The following is a 20779-nucleotide window of genomic DNA, read 5'->3' as shown; positions in this document are numbered from 1 at the left end:
GAATATTTATTGGTGTTTCTAAAGAATTAGAGCTAAATTTAGGTATACAAAATGTTGAAATGTAAACAACTGTTTCTTTTATCTTAAAATTATAACAGATTGCATATTGATTATCTGGTTCATTTGTGTATTTGGTTCAGAGATAAAGCACTAATAAGCCATTTGTTTATATTAGGAGCAGAAGTTTGCCTAAACACATTTGTCAAAGTAGAAGTAACTTTTTTAAGGGAAAAAATAGTCCTTGTTGCCCTCCTTGGGAAGCACATGTTGCCCTAACTGGGAGGTATTTTTTTATTTGAGTGTATAACTTCATGGGTGTAGAGATTTAAGAATCTCCAGTCTGATAAGACAAGACAAAATAATAATTCAATGGACAACTTTGCTTCATGATCTAAGTTTCATCACCTTATACTGAGAGGTTAATATACAACATCTCAGAGTGTTATGTATAACATAAAAACCAATTCAAGGATGGTTTTAGTAAATCATAAATTTTAACATCTGTGATAGAAAAATGTCTCATTAATATGGCATTTGTTGGTAAGTTGTCAGAAGCAAGATAAATCACACGTTACTACATCTCTTATACATCATTTTTGCTTGTTTAGAAATCTTAAAAAAGCACAAGACTCCGTCTTTCGCACAGAGAAAGAAATAAAAGATACTGAGAAAGAAGTAGATGATTTAACAGCAGAACTAAAAAGTCTTGAGGACAAAGCAGCAGAGGTTGTGAAAAATACAAATGCTGCAGAGGTAAGATTTGAAGACAGGAGTGAATGGTATTTGAAGCAATTTAAAGGGTTGGGATATGTGACATCAGCTTACACAGTAATAAGCACACAATAGGTCAAAACTTTTATAGCTGTATTGTACAATAAAAATGAGTACTGTATTGTAACTTTTCTGTAAATAAACTGTAAAATGTATGGGACATAGGAAGAGATTGCTAACTTCATCTCTAATGTGAAAATACCTGTTCTTTCCATTTGGGAGGGTCCTACCTATAGTAGTTCTTCTTGGTTTCTAGGAATCCTTACCAGAGATCCAGAAAGAACATCGTAATCTACTTCAAGAACTAAAAATAATTCAAGAAAATGAACATGCACTTCAAAAAGATGCACTTAGTATTAAGTTGAAACTTGAACAAATAGATGGTCACATTGCTGAACATAATTCTAAAATAAAATATTGGCAAAAAGAGGTAAGATTGTTATCATTTAGTTAAATGTAACTTTAAAATATCCTTTATGAAAAAGAGCTGTTTTTTGTTTGTTTTGTGTGTGTGTACTTTTGAGACGTTATGATTCTTAATTCCGAGAGAAAATCACTAGATTTATAGAGAACATAATAACATATAGTAATTGTTATATACAGAAAAATCTGAATAATGGGTACATTACTCACCATCTTCACCCCACGGCTGATTCAGAGATTTAACAGAAGACTTCATGAACACTTCGGAACACTAGAAATATTTTTCTTGAAGTCTTTTGAAAAATAATTGCTACAGAAATTAGCCACAATTCCTTAGAATATATTGTTTTAGTAGATAGGTAATTTGTCATATTGATATGATTTTTTTAAACAATAAATTACAGTTCTGTGACATCCCTAATGCTCATCTACACTGAACTTTTAGATTTCAAGAATATCATTGCATCCCATAGAAGATAATCCTCTTGAAGAAATTGCAGTTCTGAGCCCACAGGATCTTGAAGCAATCAAGAATCCAGATTCTATAACAAATCAAATTGCACTTTTAGAAGCCCAGTGTCATGAAATGAAACCAAACCTTGGTGCCATTGCAGAGTATAAAAAGAAGGTATGAATAAACTGTTAATGATTTAGTCAGATTCTTTTTAGTCCTTAGCCTAAATTGTCAACTTTAATTTTATATAATTAGCAGCATTAGCTCTCATCTCAAATGAATAACTGAATAGTTATTTTTCTCATGATATTTTTTTCATAGGAAGAATTATATTTACAGCGGGTAGCAGAATTGGACAAAATTACTTGTGAAAGAGATCATTTTAGACAGGCATATGAAGATCTTCGGAAACAAAGGCTTAATGAATTCATGGCAGGTTTTTATATAATAACAAATAAATTAAAGGAAAATTACCAAATGCTTACTTTGGGAGGTGATGCTGAACTGGAGCTTGTAGACAGCTTGGATCCTTTCTCTGAAGGAATCATGTTCAGGTTTGTAATTTGTACTGAGTTTTGGATCCTCTTGTTAACATATCTCTACATATTCTCCAGACTCTATATTTTAGGGGTGGGATGTGAAGGTTAGAGCTACAGCTTGAGTGTTTTATTTGATGATAAATACTAATTCATTTACATACTGGCAGTTTGTTAGCATAAATCTTGGGCAGGCGGCAAATATTTAATTTTACACAATATTTGTCTAGTTCATCTTTTAATTTTTGAGCCATTTCAACTTAACATCAAGATTTTAAAATTGCAAAGCAAAAAAAATATGTGCTGGAAATGGAAGAATAGCAAGAAATATTTACTGACTTGCTATTTAAATCTTAAGATTTTGGTAGGTGTTCCTGTGTATTCATCCTCCAATAACATTTTTATAAAATAACCCCAAAAAGTTTAGATTTGTGAAAAGGAAATTAGAGATCCCCGAGGAAGGTGGTAGAAGCCATTTATGGAAAACCGACCATGAAGTCGTTACCTGTGCAAGTAATTTGACTAATAAGAGATTTTCTTAATTCAGTGTTCGACCACCTAAGAAAAGTTGGAAGAAGATCTTCAATCTTTCAGGAGGAGAGAAAACACTTAGTTCATTGGCTTTAGTATTTGCTCTTCACCACTACAAACCCACTCCCCTGTACTTCATGGACGAAATTGATGCAGCCCTGGATTTTAAAAATGTGTCCATTGTTGCATTTTATATATATGTAAGTAATCATTTAGAGGTTTTTGTTCTGAGAATTTTATTAGGTTCCCTAACAATACACATGGAATTCATGGACTTACTTCTTACTTTTGAGCTTTTCCCCTATACCTTAATTCCATGTCCTATGATATCAGAGACCAGGTCCTTTATTTGAACCAAGTACTTCCTTTTTGGACAAGTAAAATATAAATTGATAATGTAAAGTAGCAAAAAACACAACTAGAATCTCTGATCTTCTGCCTAGATATTATCTCCACTAGAAGACTTCTGGCAACCATGCTTCCAAAAATACCCAAATGCTTCTCTTAACTACTGTGTCATGAATTATCCAAGCCATCACTCATGTTCATGTTAATTATCAAAGTAATGTTGAATTGCAAAAAAAAACATTTCAGGGAAGTCAAATTTAGATGTTGATTACAGGAATACTTGTTATTACTGAACACTTCTATTTTTTTTTTTCCTCTTTAGGAACAAACAAAAAATGCCCAGTTCATAATAATTTCTCTTCGAAATAATATGTTTGAGATCTCAGACAGACTTATTGGAATTTACAAGACATACAACATAACAAAAAGTGTTGCAGTAAACCCAAAACAAATCGCATCTAAAGGACTTTGTTGAACTCGTTTATATCCAGGATTCCTCAAACTGAATTCACATAGATTCAGCCTATTGTATTATTGAGATTTTCTCTTTGTAAAGGATTATAATATGAAGTACATACTCCTAAACTGGATCATGTAACTGGTTTTTATGCTATTAGGAGACATGTTATAAGTCTAATAAAATATTCTCTGTACCTGCTTCTTAGGCTGTAAGAATCGGACAGTTTGGTAAACAGCAGCAGGCTATGGAGAAAGTAAGATGCCTGCAGGGTGAGGTGATTTGTCCTTAGTCCCAAGTTGTTGCCAGCAGAGTTAAAAGGAAGTTCATTGATGAGCAATAAAGTTCTGAACTAGAGCATATTAACCAAGAGGCAGCAAGCATACCATCATGCATCTTTGGCCTACACGGGAAAAGCCTACCAGCTACTTAATTGAATAAATTCTTAAGGTATTCTATTTAATTTACTAATTTAGACAATCATTGTATCTACAACCCAAACACTGGGAATGTTTTGTTTTTTAAACCGTTGTGAATTCTGCATGATGAGAAGTTAAATATTTTATGTGCTTTTCTAAAACTTGTGTTTAAAACTTCCAAGAGAACCAGCAAACTGAGACAGTATCTGAGATAACTCATCAGTTGAAAAGGAATGAATACCCACTATCTTTGCCTCATAAAAATATGTAGGGGTTAACAGCTTCCTTAGTATAAATGGAAATTATATGCTGTTTGTCTATCCAATTACCAGGGTTTTCCCTCCCCCCCCCCTTTAATTTTCTACACTGCATTAGCTCAGTGTTACAGTGCTACTGAAAGTTGGCAACCACTTGGTTTTCAAGAGGAATTTCTTGATATTGATTAAAAAGTCTTTGCCCTATTTGCTTTCTAGATATTGATCCTAAGGAATTAAAACTAAAAGCTCTCTATTCAATGATGATTGTTTAGGTACTAAAAAGATCCAACAAAGATGGTTTGTATCATAACAGTCATTAAATATGTAAATACATTAGCATGTACTTAAATAAAGTAAAATCTGAAACTCCAGTATGGTCATTTGTTTTAAATCAAGATTATATAGAAGGGAAAAGTAAAACTATAATCATGCTTTTTCAGTGGGTGAGATTAGTGGTAAATGGAATTTAACTCTTACTACATGTAGAGTTAATTCCCATAACCTATATGAATTCCAAAGATACCACTCCTGAGTTTGAGCACCTTATTATGACACTCAGTGCAAGTAAAGTAGCAAAATAAGTTTATTAAAATATTTTGTTATACATAAAACTTAGAAATATATCAAGATTATATACTTTAAATTTTATAATTTCATACTCCTGGTAAAAATTACAAAACAGAGGCAGCATGTGTAAGAATCAGTTATTTGTATTCGGGACTATGTTCATGCATACTACATAAAATTTGTAAATAGTTTTGTCTACTAAGAACTGGCAAGTTACAAAATGTCAAACCTAAAATGTTCATAGGTATATGCTTCAATTTTTAGTTATAAATGATTCTTAGATATAAATTAGAAGCCTTAATTTAATAAAAATAAAACAACTGGCTTAAAGTTTTGATACCATGACAGCAGGACTTTCAAAATATCAAAATAATACATGGGTTCTCCCATATGCTGGCTGTATGGCCTTGGACAAATTACTTTGGGGTTTCCTTATCTATAAAAAGTAGAATACCTACTTCAGTAAGTGCTTGACCCGTAATAGCTAACAAATATCAGTGCTTACTAATTAATACATGTACTCAAAAAATACATGGCATTTTTGTGTTGTGACTAAAATTTAATGCAACTTCAGCATAAAGTTACTATGTTGTATATTTCAATACTTCAATCTCTCTCCCCTCCACTTCCATTAATACCCTGCAAATGTTCTTTGCCCACATGACTGTTTATTGTGCTAGATATTCTGATCATAAATTTAATACAGCCAGCCATTTTTGTGTTAAGACTTCTTCTCAGTAGGGGCACCTGAATGGTTCAGTTGAGCATCCGACTTCAGCTCAGGTTGTGATTTCACAGCTAGGGAATTCGAGCCGTACGTCGAGCCCTATGCTGATAGCTGAGAGCCTGGAGCCTGCTCATGTTCTCTCTCAAAACTTAAACAGTAATTTAGAACTATAGTCATATTAATTCATGACATTTTATATGTAACCTAGGACCAGGAGCATTCCCTAATATGACCTGAAAGTCTGAGCTAGGTAGGACTCCTAGGGAATGGATCCAAGAGCAACAGCTGATTTAGGATTTCTGGAAAGCAAATAACCTTGTATTTACAGTTCCATGGACAAAAGAGCCAAAAGTCCTACCACAAGCACAATTCCAGTCCCTGTTAATAAGGGAACTAATTAAAGGGATTTGACTTAATAACTACAGACTCCCATTTAAGCAAAATTCAAGAAAAGATTAAATTATTGGTACTTTGATATTCACATAAGCAAATCGCAGAAAACTTAAGACCATTTTTAAGACGAATATAGTTAACATGATGCCACCTAACTCTAATGAGGATGGAATATATCAACAATATACTATTCTAATAACATGTTTTTAGAGCTTTTATCCAAAAATTGGTAAGACTAAATAAAGCACTAACCAAAAGTCATTTATACAAACCATAAAGACCATTATTTGAAAGGTCACTGTTCCCTAACACATTTCCAAAATCAGCAGTTTGTTAGGAATGAACGTTGATTTAATGCAATGTTTATCTAAAATACATTAATGTATCATGTATGTTTGATCAGAAATAACCTTAATGTAAGCAATCCCTTACCACTTTTAGACTGCTGCTTGAATTAAAACCTCTACTCACCCTCCTGGTTTTGCCCAAAGGCTCCGGGGCCACATCAAAATAAAGGTATATATGCACTTGAGGGATTTTGCCATCTTTTAACCTAAAAGCTATGTATACATAAAGAACTGCAACACTAACCAACCACTGCAGCATATGATGATGTAAAAGAAATAATAATGCTAAAAGACAGGATTGGTACAGAAATATTTCAATGTCACAGTGATAAAGTCAGCGCCAAGCAAAATAAAATAGGATAATGTATTAGTTACTAGATATTCTAGTTTAGACACATTCTGTGTCATTTCTGACATATTTCCATCTAAGACACATGGATGATTTAACATTTCTATGTATTTGTATTTGCAACTCTGATAATTTAGTTTGCTATTTATCCATGCTACCCTATTTCTCCCTTTAGCAATTGTTGGTCTCTGCTGTACAGAATAAGCCTATTTAAGCAATTCAGATTTGAATTTTCAATGAGAAAATATTTTCCACATGCATTCCTTCAGTAAATAGAAAGTGTGACATAGCATATTCTTTAAATCATGCAAATTGTTAGATAAACTTTGGTAAACAGATAGAGAGACTTCAGAAAAACATATTGAAGTGATTTCATTTAAAAAGGTGATTATGTGTTGGTTAAAAAAAAGGATCAACATCAGTATCACTGAAATTAATGTAACTATAACGATGTTTAAAATCTTAAAAAATTCGACTTCTTTTTCATCCTTATCAGGCCAGGAACATGGCATCCTCTTTGAAGAAATTTTCATTTCAGGAATGAGAAGTTTCTTAATTTGTCCAATTTCTGTTCTGCTCCAATCTTCTTTCAGTATTTGGCTTACTCGAGGATAAATTTCAACAGGGTGAACCTCAGGAAGTGGTCTTTGTTTCAAAATCTGTACATGTTGGCGGATATCATCAACTTTCTCAAGAAATTTCAGTGGAGACTCTTCCTGTAAAGATGTTGTCAGTGTCATTAATTCAAGCTGCTGCTCTCTTATTTCTTTCATTCTTTCAATTTGTGGAGTGTATTCTTGATTAATCAGATTGCTAACATTACCAAGAGCAGCTAGGAAGGTTTTTTTTTTCTGTTCTAATGTATCACTAAGCTCCTTAAAATACTGGAGAACAACTTCCTTATCACTTTGGACCATCTTCTCTGAATGAGATTTCTGTTCTTCCAGCTTTTCAATAAGACGAGTAAGATCTGTCCAGTGTGTGTCAGTTAACTGTTCAAGCAGTTTTTGAGGTGTATCCTTTTCTTTCAGATAGGCACTCTGAAGATCATCTATGGGATGACCATGATGTTGACCTATGGTAAGGCAATGACCACAAACTAATTTTTTATCTAGGAGACAGTAAACATTTAATGGTTGTCTGTAATGATCAGGACAGGTAACGATATCTGGATGGTCTTCTTGCTGGTACTTTTCAATTATAGCCCTTAATGCAAAATTAACAGGTAAAGATTCAATACCACTCGGAGCAATTTCAATAATACTTCTGCAATTGGGGCACTTGAGTGGAATTCGTAAAGGTCTCCATATATAAAAGTTCCCAGATGCTTGAAGAACATTTTCCAAGCAATTTCTACAAAACGTATGAGAGCATGGTAGTACACGAGGATCTTCAAAAATACTGTAACAAATGGGACATGTTAACTCGTCCTCAAAATTGTGCATTTCCTGTCAAGAGAAAAAAATATTTTAAGCCTACTTACAACAAAGATACCTGTACATACTATGTAAAGTTTCAGATGTTAACCTCAAAACTATTAATATATTGTGCTTGTCATTTAAAAGACAATAAGATGTTTAAGATTTTTTAAATGCAGCTTTCTGAGTAATACAACTCCTAATATGTAACAGACTGATCATTTTTAAAAATTTACTCACCTTGGGACAAAAAAACATGCTAAACAATTCTAATTTATAATTCTTCAAATTAAAGTTATTTAAGTTTGTTGCTATGCAAAAGTAAAATTCAGTGTTCTACTGAAGTCTACTTAATGATAATCTGTGCAACTTTTTACATCCTAAGTGCTAAAATCAAAACTGCACAAATAACTGGAAGTCCTAGCCACAGCAGACAGGAATAAAAAGCATCCATATTGGTAAAAAAAAAAAAAAAAAAGTTAAAATGACACAATACTTTATATAGAAAACCCTAAAGACTCCCCCAAAAACTGTTAGAATAAATGAAGATTCAGTAAAGTTGCAGGATACAAAATTAATGTATTTCTATACGTTTATTAACAAAGTAGTAGAAAGAAATTAACACCCACATTTACCAGAATAAAATGCCTAGGAATAAGCCAAGGAGGTAAAAGACCTGTACTCTGAAAACTATTCAACACCAATTGAAGAAACTGAAGATGACAAATTGAAAAACATGCCATACTCCTGGATGGGAAGAATATTGGTAAAATGTCTATACTACCTAAATCAATTTATAGCTTCAATGTAATCTCTATCAAAATACCAACAGTACTTTTCATAGAACTAGAACAAGCCTAAAACTTGTATGGAACCACAAAGGTCCCTGAGTGCCAAAATAATCTGCAATCCCAGATTTCAAACAACTACAAAGCTGTAGTAATCAGTGTGATACTAGTATAAAACCAGACACAAAGGACACTGCCATGGGCAATCTATGGACAAAGGAGACAAGTACATACGATAAGGAAAAGATCATCTCTTTAATTATATTAGGAAAACTGAACAGCTATGTGCAAAAGAATGAAACCACTTTCTTTACACCATATACAAAAATAAAGTGGATTAAAGACCTAAACATAAAACCTGAAAACTCCCTTAAAGAAAACAGAAAATAGTCTCTGGGACATCAGCCTTGGCAACGTTTTACTCAATAGGTCTCAAGAGAAACCAAAACAAATAAAACTACACCAAAATAAAAAGTCTCTGCCCAGCAAATGAAAAGGCAATGGAAGAAGACATTTGCAAATGATACCTGATAAGAGGTTAATATCCAAAATATATCAGGAACTTCTTTAACCCAACACCAAAAAACAATCCAATTAAAAAATGGGCAGAGGATCTGAATTAACAGTTTTCCAAAGACATCCAGATGGCCAACAGACACGACACAATGTTCAACATCACTGCTCATCAGGGAAACGTACCTCAAAAACCACGAGACCTTAAGTTTGTCAGAATGGCTAGTATCAGACAAGAAATAAGTGTTGAAGATGTGGAAAAAGGAATCCTGCATTGTTGGTGGAGTGTAAACTGGTGCAATCACTGGAAACCAGAATGGAGGTTCCTCAAAACACTAAAAATTGAAATCCAATACAACCCAGTAATTCCACTACTAGGTATTTATCCAAAGAAAATAAAAACACTAATTCAAAAAGATATATATACCCCATGTTCACTGCAGCATTATTTGCAATAGACAAGATACGGAAGTAACACAAGTGTCTTATCAATAAGTGAATGGATAAGATCTGGTGGGTATGTGCATATGTATATATAGATACATGTATTTATATATGTATGTGTATAATATATATAGATATACAATGGAATAACAATCAGCCATAGAAAAATCAGATCTGGCCATCTGCAATAAACAACATGGATGGACCTAGAAGGTATTATGCTAAGTGAAATAAGACTAAATACCATATGATTTCACTTACATGTGGAAATCCAAAAAAACAAATAAGCAAACAAAAACACCAAAACAGACTCACAAATACAGAGAAATGGTGGTTGCAGGGCAGGGGTGGGTGGGATGGTGAAATGGGTGAAGGGGCTTGGAAGGTTAGGAGCCTTACAGTTGTAGGATAAGTCACAAAGATGAAAGATACAGCATCGGGAATACACTCACTGGTATTGTAATAGCGTATTACATGTATTAGCATGGTAGCTGCACTTGTGTGAGCATAGCATAATATATAGAGTTGTTGAAACACTGTATTGTATACCTGAAACTAATGTAATATGCATCAATTATACTTAAAGGTTAGGATTTTTTTTAATGATGCAAATACAAGCAAGATTAAACATTCTGCCTAAATAACAAATTGGCATTAGCAAAATTATAGTCTTTAATTCAAGAGAATTCATATTCCCAGTTGGCTCAACAACAGTTTCTAAAAAAAAGTATTAATAATTTCTCTAATTACTGCTACTATAAATTTCCTAGCTTCTTGAATTGAAATACTAGTATGCTTAAAGCCCAGAATCAGCATAGTGTAATATTCCAAAGTAGTAATTTGAATATTTGGAAGGGGAAAAAAATTTTTTTTAATGTTTGTTTATTTTGGAGAGAGACAGTGCAAGTGGGGGATGGGCAGAGAGAGAAGGAGACAGAATCTGAAGCAGGCTCCAGGTTCTGAGCTGTCAGCACAAAGCCGGATTCAGGGCTTGAATCCTCAGTCCTTCCAATAAAAATCACTTTTCAAGATGAAGTGTTGATTGGGGTTAACTATGAATTACTGACCAGTAGAGTATTAGTGGTAAAGAACATCCTCAGTCCTCTTTCCTTAGTGAAAGAAACCCAGCAGTGGTAACCTCTTGGCAAGATATTTTTGACATTTCCAACAACAGAAGCCTGAAATTTTGCACCCTACCTCCTCTTAAAGTCTTAATTTGTACCGGTTTTCAAATGCAAGCCACAATCTTCAGGACCTACTTAGCCCTGATAGAGAAAGATCAAGTTACACCACCATTTAGAGAACCTTAAAGAGCAAAACAAAAAAATCCAAGTCCCATTCATGTAAAATATAAAGGTTACACCAAATCATCCTCTACAAAACTAACTTTTAAAAGTTTAAGAAGACATCTACAAATAATTCTGTACTTTTAATTATTAAAAACCTCTTTAGATTTTTTGGCTCTATGCTCTTTCATCATTTTGGAAATCAAACTCTTATTCAAGTCTCATTGGGCCCAGCCTCCTCCCCAAATTAGATCCCGTATTAATCTCACTGAGTGCTGTACTGCCAATTTACAGCACTTAACTGGAGTTTAAGAGAATTTTGTAACATTTACCTATATATTAAGATGTAAGCCTGCAATAAGGGCAGGAATTATGTCTAAACACAGAACCTGACACATAGTAGGTATTCACTCAATATTGGTTGAATAAATACTCCCTCTTAAGACAGCAATGTTAATGAAATGTCAGATCTTAGTTTTGTTTTTTAAATAGCAAAATCTCTATTTTGTTTAGGAAGAGCTATAATAGGAGAGTCTACAAGTCTATCAAAAAATACTCCATTCAGATTGACAATATTCAGAACCCTAATGGGCCAAGATGTGTCACATAGATAGTAAGCTTAAACTGTGAAGCATTCCAGGAAACTAAAGTAACTGGGCAACAGTACAGAAGATGACATTCACTGCAGGTAAATGAAAGTGAATGCATGTTGGGAAGCCTTCGTAACAGCTCTAATCACACAAAAACGATCCATGAAAAACAAACCTGTTCTCAGAGGACTTTAGTGATGTCAGAATTCATAATGAAGGAATAAACAAAACAGCACTTTGCAGGGAAAAAATAACATTTGAGCAGTAGACACATATTCAATTTAGATTTAATATTATATAATGTTTTAAGTACCAAAATTAGGCCTAAAACAGAATCTAACCCTTCCCTCCAAAGTCCCCTATTTGTCAAAAGCTAGAAAACATTTTCCCTGAGAACCCATCTGGGGACCCCAAAAGCTCAACTTCATTTAGAATGAAGATATTCACAACATTGTTGAAAGAAAATGTCAGCTCTTGAGTTCACATAGAAAGCAAATATGGTCTCAAAAGTTAACTTTCATATAATTAGAAATTTGTGGATAACTTGAAGATACATAAATCAAATTCCACTCTTGGAATTTGGAAGACTACCCTCTTGCTGAGTTATTAAAAACGGGTTTTAGGCAATAAACTTATGACAAGTCAGAACTGGTTAACAGAAGCAAGCCTTGCTGAAAATAACTCTGTAAAATAACTGGTTATTGCCTGAGAAACATAAGATATGGGTGGTTATCATGCTTAGAAGCTAATTCTTCCAAAAACTACTACAGCATTTTATGCACCAGAAGTTTTCCATATCCAGCCCAGACTTTTGGGGAGGGTGGAGAGGAGAAAAAAACTTCACCTATGTATATTTTCTAGGATAAGTATCTTAGATTTAGCTATGCTGTATGTATGATACAACACTGGAAACTAGAAGGCAGTGAAGGAATGGCCTCAAAGTTCTCAGGAAAAAATGGCTTCCAACCTAAAATTCTATACCCAGAAGAATAAATTTTGAGGGTAGACTGAAGACAGTTGACATGAGAGGCCTAAAAATGAACACTCATCCACCCTTTCTAAAGAATCTACCTCAGGGAAATAAGAAAATCAAGAATTCTCACTCCGTTAATGGTGAAATTAAATCCAGGACAACTGTGCAGCAAGTATAGGGAACAAGTCATCTGGAAGAAGATGACAGATCCAAAAGGAAGGTCTTTGAGAACTGGAACTGACAGACTATCTCATCTGAACATAGAGGTAATGACAAAACTAAATTTTGGGAAAAGTGACTGAATTACACGGGGCACCTATGTGGCTAAGTCAACTGAGCACCTGACTCTTGGTTTTGGCTTGGGTCATGATCTCATGGTTTGTAGAATCAAGACCCCACATTACTTGAGCCTGCTTCGGATTCTCTCTCTCTGCCTCCCACCCCACCATCTCTCTCAAAATAAAGAAAAAAAAAAAGTTTGCCATTTGTTTTGAAGATAGATAATATAACAAGACTCCAAAACCTAACAAACACAAACTAAAAATCAACTAATTTCAAAAATGGATACTGTTCTAAAATCCCGAACACAGTATTAGCAAAAACAAATCCAGAGTACATTAAAAGAACACAGAACAATGACCAAAATGAGGTTCTTCCCAGAAATGTAAAATTAATTTAATAAAAAGGAAATTATTAAGTCAAAGGAGAAAAACTGTATGATCATAAAGGATGTGGAAATACGCATAATAGAAGATAGTAAACAATTCACAAAGATAGAAAGTGAAATAGTGCTAGAGGGAGACAAGATGGAGAGTTATTGTTTAGTTCCAGTTTGGGAAGATGGAAGAAGTTTGATGCCAATGGATCGTGACAAGTTGAACAAAAATGTGAATGTACTGAATGCCACTAAACTGTATACTTAAAAATGGTTATAATGGTAAATTTTATGCATATTTTCAACACAATAAAAACTTTCAAGTTTTTGCCTATTATCTAGTCTTTCCTCTGCCAAATTAATTGTAGAATCTATTTATATTATTTTACACTTTTAGAAAGCAAAGAAGTAAAATAAAAGTAACCCATGTAAAATGTTCTTTTCCTCCAGTGAGTACTAAAACCCCCAAAACACTAATAACGTATTTCCAGATTTCCTGCTTCCCTTTTTAAAGTCACCAAGAAATAAATATAATAAATCTTTTTCAGAAAAAAATTTGAGGCTAAATCATCTACTTAAAAGTCATTTCACAAATTTCTTGTGTTTCAGTGTCAAAAATAAACACACTTCTGAATTTCTAAACTTTTTATGCAGTCTTTCTCCAGAAAGCTGATTTCCTATGGAGCCTCCACAATGTCCAACTAGCATATTATGGATGGTCAGTACACATAATAGATTATGGAGAATTAAGCAATACAAAAAAAAAATATTTTCCATTCTATTAACAGTTTAGTGAGTAAACTACTTTTTAAGTTTTAATTCACTAATAATGCCTTTCATCTCTACACATGAACAGTAATAAAACATCCATTACATTTTACAACCTCTGAAGAGAAATTATGTTTACCACATTATAGAGTTAAGTGACTGGCTCTAGAACTTACAGTGTGAGTCAGCTATAAGTCTGGAAAAATTTTGATTGGGTCTCACATATTTTGGCCCTGATACTATGCATATGTAATGCAATTTAAGATTACTTTAGAGGTGCCTAGGTGGCTCAGTTGGTTCAGCATCCGACTCTTGATTTCAGCTCATGTCATGATCCCAGGGTTGTGGGATCAAGCCCCACATTGGGCTCGGTGCTAAATGTGCAGCCTGCTTAAGATTCTCTCTCTGCCCCTCTCCCCAGCTTGCATTCTCTCTCCAAACTAAAAAATAAATAAATGCTTTAAAAAAAAAAAAAAAGATTAGAAATACTACAATTGCGCCATCTATATACATAGGGCAAGATTTTAAAAATACTTTTATACACATAAACATACAAAAATAATGGATTCCCATAACACTTTCAAATTAAAAAAAAAAAAATCCTATGATCAGACAGGACTTTAACTCTGCTCATTTGCACTGTTCTTGTATTTTCACATTAACCTATTTCCCCAACCTAAAATAAATAAATATATATATATATATATATATATATATATATATATATGCGCAATTTAACCAGGAACTGAAATGAGAAATTGTTTTCATTGCTTATTCCATAATACTTTTCACAGTGAAAATGTATTTGGTGGAAAACATCCAGCAATATGTCTGCTGAAAGGCAATGTTTAACATTACCTAAAATCAAAATTTCACCTTGCCAGACTAGGTAAATTATGGTACCTTACTTCAAAGGATAGCTATATAATCATCAAAAAAATGCAAACCAGTATGTAAATGGATAGTAAAATGGTGTCCAGGTAACAATAAATGCAACCTGCAGATCTGTATGTATAAGATGATACCATTTGTGTGTTTAGATGTACACAAATCCTTGTAAAATTTCTGAAAGAGTATACAAAAGTGACTAACTTCAAGTTATAAGTCAAATGAAGGAGTTGTTTACTTTTCATTTTATGCTCCTCCTAGACGGCTTGAATTTTATACAACAACACGTCTTTTTTAAAAAAAAATTAAAGAATCTCAACTTACACTTGAAATCATACACTTAGTAAAAATTTACTGAAAATTTATTTTGTATTCACTTACTGGTTCAGAGCTTTACCTACTTTGTTGATCTTCTGGCTTAGCGACTGAATATACTTTATCTTCTCCAACTTTTTCAGATTCTTTTATTCGTATTCTAAAATTAAAATAATTTTATCTGAGTGTTTTCAATTTACATTCTCAAAAAATGTATTAAATATGACATCATAGGAATGGTTATTTCACTCTAATGTTTATCTCCTCTATGCCTCATTGTGTTTTTATAAAAATAGTGACAAATATCAACAGTTGGTGCAGGAGAGGTATCTATCACCTGTACCTTGAAAAGCCCAACAATTCTGTGACCAAATAAATTGTCACAAAGGACCTCTTTTTGTAACGTCAAGTATCTTACGAGCTCTTGAAAATGTTAGCCAACAATGGTGATGACGGAGCAAACATTCACGCTCATTTTAGACTGCTTAAAGTTAACTTGCAGACAAGAAACATCCATGGGACTGAAAGATCTTGCCAGCTTAAAATAATAAACTCTGATTTAGGGTATCCCATCATTATTACGTCCGTACATCTCAGTTCTGCCATTTAAATGTTGTGGGACCCTGGGTCAGTTTTTCCCAATGCCTCTCAGAACTGAGGTTTCACACTTGTAAAATGGGCATAATTACACCCACTCTGTTAAGTCTCAGGAGAACCTCTCACAACGAAGGGCCTCAAAATAACAGCCTTCTCTTTCTCGAAGGTTAACGACAAATCCTCCCGAGCCTCCCTCCTAATGCACTTCCACCGCCTCGGCGCCTTCCGCCCCCCAACCACGCAAGGCAGACCAGTTCTGTGGAGTGCCGCTCTTCTCACCCTCCACCACAAAGGGCTGCTCCCTCACAGAGAAATGCAGTTCCATACCGGAGGGAGGAACACGAGATTCCCCAAACTCCCCACCTGGGACAAGAGAGAATAAATGCAGTACTCATGCCCACCATCTCCATCAGCAAGCCCCTGGACTCTCCTCCAAATACACCCAGTATACCAGCCTGTGCTACAGGGAAAGAACAGAGACCCAAAGTCGCATTCTCGGACCCAAAGGCACGCTCCTTAGACTCACCCCGGGGAGGAAGAGACAGAGCTACTCCACAGGCAGAAACTGCTCTACGGCCTCCAGGCTAGGCGTCCCCGAGATGCTCTGCGTCCCCGCCCTCCTCCGCCCTGAGGGATTTCAGGTGCCCAGATGGGGCGGGGCCTCGCGGAGCCTCAGGGCGCAGGCGCAGTCTCCTGGCAACATTCAACTGCGTAGCATCCGCCAATGGGAAAGAGCGCGGGGCCCCTGTTCAAAAGTAAACTGCTCGCAGCGCCTGCGGAGGCAGAGACGTAATTGCGAGGGCCTGGCTCCAAACTCTGGGCCAGCTTCCTGCACCTGCGCAGTAGGCGCGGGTCCGCCTCTCAGAAGCTCTGGAGGCACGCGGTAGGAGGCGCTTTAGTGCGTGCGGGCGCTTCTAGCGGCCAAAGTCGTGGGCTGGGCTCCCTCTTGGGGCGGTGAGATGTCCGCGGCTCCGGGAGAGGTGGGGCCTGGCGGTGGCTGACAGTTTCTACAAGAACGTTTCATAGGACTGTGTTTTACTTGGAACCAATCCGGCACGTCCAGATTCTGGACTTTGACGCGCAGCGTCTCCCTTTGTTACCTCACAAGTTCCCGGTAGCGGGACGTCACCGACCCTGAGGGCACACGCACACCGGTGCGCAAGTTCCGTCACCCCGCCCTCCAGTCGGACCTGGACTCTAACTGAGTACCTGGCTGAGCCTAGGGGAGGAGTCTTCTGATTACCTACAGTTTTCTTAGAGAACTTACTCTGTGACAGCTAGTGGGACTACAGGACTCATCAAAGACCGTCTCCCTAGTCTCCCCAGTCTCCCCCACCTCCTTTTCCAACTTCATGAAATTAATCGACTAAAGATGACTGTTGCTCAGAATTCCTGATTTCTGATTCAATCTCTTCACCCTATTTAACCTTCTTAAGCCCCTAGACTCAGAAAACATACAGTTCAGTAGTCCTCTTCCCTTTTTTCTTGAGAAACTTTATCCAGCTGTAGCTCAAGACTCATCACAGCTTCCATCTCTTTAACTGTACTGAGAAGTCATTTACCGCTCTGCCAAATAAAACAGCCTTGGTATACTGTATATTGCCAATACATTCAGGTATTAGGCTCTCATACATTAAATTATAGAAAAATATTAAACATAACATAAAACAAGATAATAGCGGGGCGCCTGGGTGGCGCAGTCGGTTAAGCGTCCGACTTCAGCCAGGTCACGATCTCGCGGTCCATGAGTTCGAGCCCCGCGTCAGGCTCTGGGCTGATGGCTCGGAGCCTGGAGCCTGTTTCCGGTTCTGTGTCTCCCTCTCTCTCTCTGCCCCTCCCCCGTGCATGCTCTGTCTCTCTCTGTCCCAAAAATAAATAAACGTTGAAAAAAAAAAATTTAAAAAAAAAAATAAAAAAAAAAAATAAAAAAAAAACAAGATAATAGCGTGAGTCCCAAATTTCAGATGTCTTCACCAATCCAGTTACTGAAAGTTTTGCTTATGACGTATGCATTCTGCCAGTATCCCAAGATCCCCACCGTTGCATGATGGTATATATTCATTTCAGCTTTATTATGCATATACATTTTCCATCTAAACACTGGTGTCATTGATAGATTTTTAGTTTTCTGTCAAAATAATATGGATATCTTTCCTTAGCAATAAATGCACTATACTTCTATAAAAATTATTCTCTTTAAAAGAACTGAACCAGTAATATTAACTATGGATTTGGGGTGATTATGATGAGTCAATGTAGATTCATCATTTGTAACAAATGTACTATTGTGGGATCTTGGAATGCAAAGTCCAAGAAAGAATTCTTGAAACATTGTGTGGTACAATTTAGTAAGTTTATTTAAGTAGCTGGGGGTCAGGACCCATGGGCAGAAAAATCTGCACTTTTGCTCTATGATGTTGGTGGTTGTATGCTTAGTCCTCAAGGGGGAGGGGATGTACATAGAGTGTTAAATCATAAATGTTTTCTTTGAGGGGCGCCTGGATGGTTCAGTCGGTTAAGCGTCCGACTTCAGCTCAGGTCACGATCTCCCGGTCCGTGAGTTCGAGCCCCACGTTGGGCTCTGTGCTGACGGCTCAGAGCCTGGAGCCTGCTTCAGATTCTGTGTGTGTGTCTCTCTCTCTCTGCCCCTCCCCCACTCGCACAGTCTGTGTGTGTGTGTGTGTGTGTGTGTGTGTGTGTGTGTCTCAAAAATAAATAAAGATTAAAAAAAATTTTTTTAATAAATGTTTTCTTTAAATTTCTACTAAAACTACTTTCCCAAGATTTCTCTGGTACTTATCATTCAGCTCAATATTAACTAATGGTGAGATGTACAGGCAGTCATGAAACCCTTTAAGAATGTAGCAACCAGCATGTATTTGATCCTTATCAAAACTATGCAGGCTGTAGGTGAGCCTACTGGCCTAAAGGTGAACATTTTTCTGCTTCTATCCCTCATTTCTCCCCTTAACAATTTTGGTCCTTAAATCTTTAAAGTTGTCGAAGGGTGAAGGGCTCATCTTCTGGACTTCTTCAAGCTGACAGAAAAAGATGGTTGTAGAGATGTCCCTATAGACTGAAATTGGTCACTATCTGTTTCTACAAATAGATTACAGAAGGCCACTGCTGTAGAGTCCACAGTGAACATCCGGGCAGTAGTAAGCTGTCAGCTGGGTGAAGGAGTCAGGAATTGCTTGCTTGTATCTTGACAATAGGACAGAACAAAGCAAATGAGACAATGCATTAGTATTAATATTATAATGAAAATAAGAGCAATGAGAAGACCATTTGGCATAGACCATAGTCCACTTCCTGACCAGGAATGTAACCAGTCATTAAGTGGCAATGTAGAGTCTTCAGAAGGAATAGTTTGACTATTGATATCAGTAAGTAATCCTGTTATATTTTTGTTAAAATCTGGAACATAGACACAACATTCCACTTTAATAATGCCATTCATTCCTCCTTGTGCTACTCTTAAGACATTTAATACCATTCTATTTTGTAGAATTGCTTTACATATTTGAGTTACTTTAGTGTTTAATAATGTAAGGCTATTTTGAGAATCATTTGAGGCCTTAATTGTGTATTTATCAAGGGCCTCTGTGTGCCATCTTCTAAACCTACTGATGGAAGAAAAATAGATGTCAGATGCTCATACCAATGGAACATGGATCTTTTCCATTGTTGCTTTAAATATGGAAGATTGGCTGGACTTATGACAGTTCTAGTGCTATGGCCGTGCATCCAGGCATAACCTATAGTACATCTTCCAGTCCAGCCTGGTGGAAGCCAGGGCCACAAATTTGGGTCACATAACCACTGATATCCATTGTGTTTCATTAGGTGCAAGCTATCTGATGCCTGGTTGCCTTGTCTAATCAGTAGCAAACCAAAACATTGCCTATAAAATAATGGTATGGTCACAGACTTCTTGGGGAGAGACGTTCTATTTGGCAAGTACTATTGGACCATGAATCAGGGGTATGGTTTTTCTGTCCCCATCATAAAAGGGCCTTTTGGCTTAGTTGTCCTATCATAGGAGTAAGCTACATATATCTATCCCATATTTGATATAATCCTTCCAGAGTGTATCAATAAGAAGGACTATGTAGTCAAGACATTTGTTTCCATGAGCCTATTTGTGGGTTGGAATATTCAGTTAAAATTTTGAGAGTTTGAGGATAAGAGAAAGGCCTCCAATGGCTCAGAGAGTCCCATGTAACATTTATCATAGGCCAACAAGAAACATTCTTTTTAGTAATAGAAACATGCCTATATGTGCTGGTATGGGGGTGACTTCTTGGGTGTGGTTAAAGATGGCCACTGTATGCTTTGCAAGAGGCTCTGCTTGTAATTTTACATCAATAGAGGTGGCTCCTGGGACAAATAGGACTAAAGGATAAAACCATTAAGAAGCCTTCTTTGCCTGGTGTCTAGCCTTAATATCCTAATTACAAGGAATTGCTGGCAAGTGGGAGATGACTTGTCCCAGGAGATAAGGGCATCCCCAAGTGCATTCTCCAATCCAATTATAAGGAAGGTGGGGGCCATCCATTATCTCTGCAAGTTCATAGTTAACTCCATGGAGTGGGGTATGCTCTGACTTTTAAGGAGAAATTTTGTTATTCCAGCCACATAGAATTGATCAAGGTGATAGCTGAGTTACTCATTTGTTGGGGAGTCCATCCCATTGTCCAGCTGTTTAAATAGTCATATGCCCATGATGTCCCTTTTATTATCTCCATAGAGTAATATGCAGAAAGATTGTATATGAGTTATTATGGCCATCGGTCTGAAATTCTCAAGTAGTCCAGCTTAGGCAAACAACAAACGTTTAAAGAGAATTAATCAAACCTAGAATCTAACATCCATAAGGATGCATTATTGAAAGATAATATTTCTAAATTCACCCTTATTTCTAGAGAGGGCAAAATCAAGACTAATTCATTTGTTTTTAAATTT

General features: G+C 35.9%; 2 protein-coding genes and 1 long non-coding RNA gene across 8 annotated transcripts in view; 1 reads left to right on the top strand and 2 right to left on the bottom strand.

Annotated features, from left to right (window-relative positions):
• SMC4 (structural maintenance of chromosomes 4) overlaps positions 1-4567 on the top strand; it is a 47135-nt gene extending 42568 nt beyond the window's left edge. For both annotated transcript variants that reach the window (XM_045503101.1, XM_045503102.1), the window contains exons 19-24: positions 609-753; positions 1028-1201; positions 1640-1822; positions 1970-2202; positions 2732-2915; positions 3386-4567. In XM_045503101.1, coding sequence (XP_045359057.1) covers positions 609-753; positions 1028-1201; positions 1640-1822; positions 1970-2202; positions 2732-2915; positions 3386-3538 — 1072 coding nt within the window. In that variant the 3' untranslated portion in view covers positions 3539-4567. The remainder of the gene's footprint in view (positions 1-608; positions 754-1027; positions 1202-1639; positions 1823-1969; positions 2203-2731; positions 2916-3385) is intronic.
• Positions 4568-4890: 323 nt separating this feature from the next.
• LOC123611314 lies at positions 4891-18423 on the bottom strand. The gene is made up of 3 exons (XR_006718580.1): positions 18406-18423; positions 9088-9089; positions 4891-5609 (listed from the first exon to the last, which is right to left on the bottom strand). It is a non-coding gene; the product is annotated as an uncharacterized LOC123611314 (long non-coding RNA).
• On the bottom strand, positions 5780-17473 carry TRIM59 (tripartite motif containing 59). Of its 5 annotated transcripts, none has more exons than XM_045503111.1 (4): positions 17273-17473; positions 16341-16821; positions 15304-15377; positions 5780-8027 (listed from the first exon to the last, which is right to left on the bottom strand). In XM_045503111.1, the coding sequence occupies exon 4, from the start codon at positions 8022-8024 to the stop codon at positions 6813-6815; it is 1212 nt and encodes a 403-aa protein (XP_045359067.1). In that variant the 5' UTR covers positions 8025-8027; positions 15304-15377; positions 16341-16821; positions 17273-17473; the 3' UTR covers positions 5780-6812. The 5 variants fall into 5 exon arrangements, with proteins under 5 accessions (XP_045359067.1, XP_045359066.1, XP_045359071.1 ...); XM_045503110.1 differs by having other exon boundaries at positions 15300-15377; positions 17273-17472; XM_045503115.1 differs by lacking the exons at positions 16341-16821; positions 17273-17473 and adding an exon at positions 16094-16320.
• Positions 18424-20779: the final 2356 nt, after the last annotated feature.

Source organism: Leopardus geoffroyi, chromosome C2 (assembly GCF_018350155.1).
Source record: "Leopardus geoffroyi isolate Oge1 chromosome C2, O.geoffroyi_Oge1_pat1.0, whole genome shotgun sequence".
In the NCBI taxonomy this organism is placed as follows: Eukaryota; Metazoa; Chordata; class Mammalia; order Carnivora; family Felidae; genus Leopardus; species Leopardus geoffroyi.
The sequence above is the reverse complement of the archived record's forward strand: the minus strand, read 5'-3'. Positions and strand labels throughout refer to the sequence as shown.